The sequence below is a fragment of the Gadus chalcogrammus genome, chromosome 6 (assembly GCF_026213295.1).
Source record: "Gadus chalcogrammus isolate NIFS_2021 chromosome 6, NIFS_Gcha_1.0, whole genome shotgun sequence".
Lineage (NCBI taxonomy): Eukaryota > Metazoa > Chordata > Actinopteri > Gadiformes > Gadidae > Gadus > Gadus chalcogrammus.
The window spans coordinates 12,470,471-12,475,470 of NC_079417.1; the positions used below are offsets into that span (position 1 = coordinate 12,470,471).

Sequence of the window (5,000 nt, forward strand, 5' to 3'; positions counted from 1 at the left end):
GGCTGTTCCCCTTTGGCAGCCTCTGACGGCCCTATTGTCCTCTTAGTGGCTCCGTCCTTCCTCTGCAGCCCTCTCGTCCCTCCCTACCCTTCTATTCCTTGATGTTTTATCTGTAGGGCCTGATGCCTTTCTGTGTGTCTTTCTTCCTTTCAGTCTTATTTTGTCCTCTCCCTCCCATCTGTCATTCCTGTTTCTTTTCATGGTGAATGTAATTTCCTCGTCTATTTTCAAGCTGAATTGCAAGCCTGTGTGAATAGACAGCTGTTACCGCCGCCTCTGTGGATCTGTGATTGTACAGAAAGATAGGCGACCGACAAAGATTGAGGATTACAACGCAATGTTGTAATCTTACAACACAATGCGGTAACCTTCATGCCGATCAGAGGTCTACAATTCAGTGCGGCTTGACAAATGTTCCAATTTATTCTATGTACGTACAGCGTTTAGATTGGATTGTAGTACGGCTTGATTGTAGGTTAATTATCCTAATGTTCACAAGGCATGTGTGTGTCCTCTCTGATTGATATTAAGTTTCCGTTATTTCATGATATTTTAATAAAAAGACGTCCAGTTTCTCACTAAGCAACCGTTGCTCTGACGGCCTCAACATGTTCATGCCTCACAACGTTATTCCCTTACCTCCTCTCTCCCCTCAGGAGCTTGGAGCTGTTCTTCGCAACCAATCAGAACAACCGAAGCGGCGAGCACGCCAACGACAAGTCCCCTCGCCTGGCGCGCAAGTTCTCCTCCCCGCCTCCCCTGTGCATCACCTCACGCACCTCCTCCCCGGTGCCCGCACGCAAGCTCTCCCTCCACTCCCCCGTCTCCGCCCGCGTGGGGGGCCTCGACCTGGGCAGCCCCCTGAGTCACCAGCACCACCCCCACCAGACCTCCCAGTCCGCCTCCAGCAGCCCCACGTCCTCGGGCACCCCCCTGACCCCCCAGACCCCCCTGACCCCGCAGACCCCCACCACGTCCCCCCTGTCCCCCGCCTCCACCTCCCCTCCGCCCAACGGCTCCAAGCCCCAACAGGACCAGGGCTCCCCGGGGTCCGCCTCCCCGGAGCAGGGCCCCGCCTCCACCACCCCTGAGGGGGAGGAGCTACCCAAGATCGACCCCTTCAGCGGCAAGCTAAGGCGCAGCATCCGCAGGGGTACGGCGCCGACTCACTGTTTATGACATGACATCACAGCAGGGGTACGGCGCCGACTCACTGTTTATGACATGACATCACAGCAGGGGTACGGCGCCGACTCACTGTTTATGACATGACATCACAGCAGGGGTACGGCGCCGACTCACTGTTTATAACATGACATCACAGCAGGGGTACGGCGCCGACTCACTGTTTATAACATGACATCACAGCAGGGGTACGGCGCTGACTCACTGTTTATAACATGACATCACAGCAGGGGTACGGCGCTGACTCACTGTTTATAACATGACATCACAGCAGGGGTACGGCGCTGACTCACTGTTTATGACATGACATCACAGCAGGGGTACGGCGCTGACTCACTGTATATGACATCACATCACAGCAGGGGTACGGCGCTGACTCACTGTTTATAACATAACATTGAATGGTTACAGCGCTGACTCACTGTTTATGACAATACATAGCAGGGGTACAGTACACAAATGACATGCTACCTGTACTGTAGTAATATATAGTGATATATATAGCCTTGACCCAACCAATGGCAAGAAGGGAAATATTGAGCAGTCTGTCTGTCTGTCTGTCTGTCTGTCTGTCTGTCTGTCTGTCCGTCCGTCCGTCCGTCCGTCCGTCCGTCCGTCCGTCTGTCTGTCTGTCTGTCTGTCTGTCTGTCTGTCTGTCTGTCTGTCTGTCTGTCTGTCTGTCTGTCTGTCTGTCATATAGACCACCGTCCTGACTCCATCATTTCTCACATGTCTCCCTGACTAGCCGTGCTGGAGTCTGCATCGCTGGACAAGATCACCCCAGAGTCCCGGACCCCCGTACCGGAGCCCTCTCAGAGCAGCGATGCTGGGGGGGAGATGTCCCCGTGTCGCTCCCCCTCAACCCCCCGTCATCTCCGCTACAGACAGCCTGGAGGTGAGCAACCACCAACGCTGCCTCAAGGGGCGCTGTGTGTGTTTGGGTGTGTTTGTGGGTGGGTTCGTGTTCATATGTGAATGTGTGTGTGTGTATGTGTGTGTGTGTGTGTGTGTGTGTGTGTGTGTGTGTGTGTGTGTGTGTGTGTGTGTGTGTGTGTGTGTGTGTGTGTGTGTGTGTGTGTGTGTCTGTGTGTGTGTGTGTGAATGTTTGAAGATATGTGTGTTAGTGTGTGTGTGAATGTTTGTAGATATGTGTGTGTGTGTGTGTGTGTGTGTGTGTGTGTGTGTGTGTGTGTGTGTGTGTGTGTGTGTGTGTGTGTGTGTGTGTGTGTGTGTGTGTGTGTGTGTGGGAGATGACAAATCTATGAGGAGCCGCCTGGGACAGAATTCATACTTGGTCTTACAAACACTATTATAATTTGCATATACACCACTATACTCATACACACACAATCATATACACACACTATTATACTCCTTTTAACTGTATGTATGAGAGTGTATAATAGTGTTTGTGAGAGAGTATGGTAGTGAATTTGAGAGAGAATCGTTTTTTATGCAAGAGAGTATAGTAGTGTATTTGAGAGAGAATAGTATTGTATGTGAGAGAGTGTATGTGAGAGAGAATAGTTTTTTATGCAAGAGAGTATAGTAGTGTGTGAGAGTATATATGTTTATGCAAGAGAATATAGTAGTGTGTGTGAGAGAGTATAGTTGTTAATGCAGTATTTTGAGCGCCAGAAGCTACCGCCTCTTCTGTCAGCCAATCAGGAACTGAGGAATCAAACTCACTTCAGTTTCGGTCAAATTCTCTCACACACAATACTATTCTCTCTCACACACACTACTATATTCTCTTGCATAAACAACTATACTCTCTCACATACACTCATATACTCTCTCACATACACTACTATACTCTCTCACATACACTACTATACTCTCTCACATACCCAACTATACTCTCTCACATACACTACTATACTATCTCACATACACTACTGTACACTCTCACATACACTACTATACTCTCTCACATACCCAACTATACTCTCTCACATACACTACTATACTCTCTCACATACACTACTATACTATCTCACATATCCAACTATACTCTCTCACATACACTACTGTACTCTCTCACATACATGACTATAGACTCTCATACATACATGTAAAAGGAGTATAATAGTGGGTGTGTATGAGTATAGTGGTGTATATGCGAGATTATAATAGTGTGTGTAAGACCAAGTATGAATTCTGTCCCAGGCGGCCCCTCATAGCAGGCTGCTTGGCACATGCGCACATGAGTAACTTGAGTAACTGGTGCGACAGGTCTGCCATTATAGCAGTAAGATATTTATATCTGAACATAATAGTTAAATGTTTACCCATTTGCCCTTTGCTGTCCTTATTTTATTTAATTCTTTGTGAGTACATTGAGAGCATGGAAAGACTGGAGTCAAATTTCTTGACTCCAGTCCTACTTTGCCAATAAAGCAGACGATGATGTGCCAACGGTGCACTTAAGTATTTGTATGTATGTGCGTGCATGTATGTGTGCTAATTTGTGTGCATGTGTGTTTGAATCTGGGCGAGTATATGTGTGCTTGTAGGTGCATGCCTACATTTGTGGGCGTTTGTGTAATTGTGTGTGTGCGTGTGTGTATGTGTGCTTGAGAATATGTGTTTGTATGTGTGTTTGTTTGTGTGTGTGTGTGTGTGTGTGCTCTTCTGTGGAGCAGGAGCGAGCGGTTCACGACTCACGGTTAGAGTATATTGCCTGGGTCACTGAGGAGCTGTGTGCCGCCAAGAGGGTTCTGCAGAGCACACAGTGTTCCTCGGCTGGCCCAGTGAGACACGGGGCCAGGCAGTCATCCCTGTACATCTTATCCATACAACATGATTACACCTTGGTGTACAGGGGCCAACACAGTCGTAACGGACGTGTGTGCGTGTGTGTGTTTGTGTGTTTGTGTGTTTGTGTGTGTGTGTGTGTGTGTGTGTGTGTGTGTGTGTGTGTGTGTGTGTGTGTGTGTGTGTGTGTGTGTGTGTGTGTGTGTGTGTGTGGATGTTCATGTGGTCTTTGCAGGCTGAGGACAGACATTTTAACAAGGATACAAACCAGGGAGGCTTGTAGGAGAAGGGTTTATTATGAGTGAGTTAGTGGTGGTGAATTAAAATTTTTGTGAAATTCACCACTTTGATTTTGGGCTGTAGGGACCTACCTTGGGGGGACTTTGTGAAGAGTGCTGGCACTAGATTTATTGGCTCCAAACAGCAGCTCAGAGCTGCTGACCTCTGTGATCGACCAAAATAAATCTTACTATTTCTAAAACACAAAACAACCCATGTTGAGTTCGGATGAGGGCTATTTTGATGGATCAGAAGATTAAGAAGATGCTAATAAATGCATAATTATGCATTTAGGATTCTATTTATGAAAGGACAAATATCATGTAAAGGACGGCAAATGAAGATATTGATGTTTTCTTTCTGTTGTCTGTATGTGTTCGGGTGTCTATGGTTGTCTGTGTGTGTCTGTACGTGTGTGTGTGTGTGTGTTTGTGTGTGTGTTTCTGAGTGTTCGCACGTGTATTTGGGTTTGTGTATTTGTGTGTGTCTGTATGGATATCTGTGCTTCTGCACGTTCGTATGTGTGTGTGTCTGTGTGTGTGTGTCCATATGGTTGCATGTCCATCTTTGTGTGCGTCTGCATGTACGTGTGTCTGTATGAATGTGTGCATCTGTATCTGTATGTGTGTGTCTGTATGGATGTGTATGTCTGCCTCTCTATATCTGTATGTTTGTGTCTGGATGGGTGTGTGTGTGTGTGTGTGTGTGTGTGTGTGTGTGTGTGTGTGTGTGTGTGTGTGTGTGTGTGTGTGTGTGTGTGTGTGTGTGTGTGTGTGTGT

The 5,000-nt window shown here is 47.4% G+C and overlaps 1 protein-coding gene across 1 annotated transcript in view; it reads left to right on the plus strand.

The window, feature by feature from the left end:
- The window catches only part of rasgrf2b (Ras protein-specific guanine nucleotide-releasing factor 2b), a 41,813-nt gene that overhangs the window by 30,023 nt on the left and 6,790 nt on the right, over positions 1–5,000 (plus strand). Inside the window, exons 16-18 of the mRNA XM_056591963.1 lie at positions 657–853; positions 953–1,153; positions 1,931–2,080. Coding sequence (XP_056447938.1) covers positions 657–853; positions 953–1,153; positions 1,931–2,080 — 548 coding nt within the window. The remainder of the gene's footprint in view (positions 1–656; positions 854–952; positions 1,154–1,930; positions 2,081–5,000) is intronic.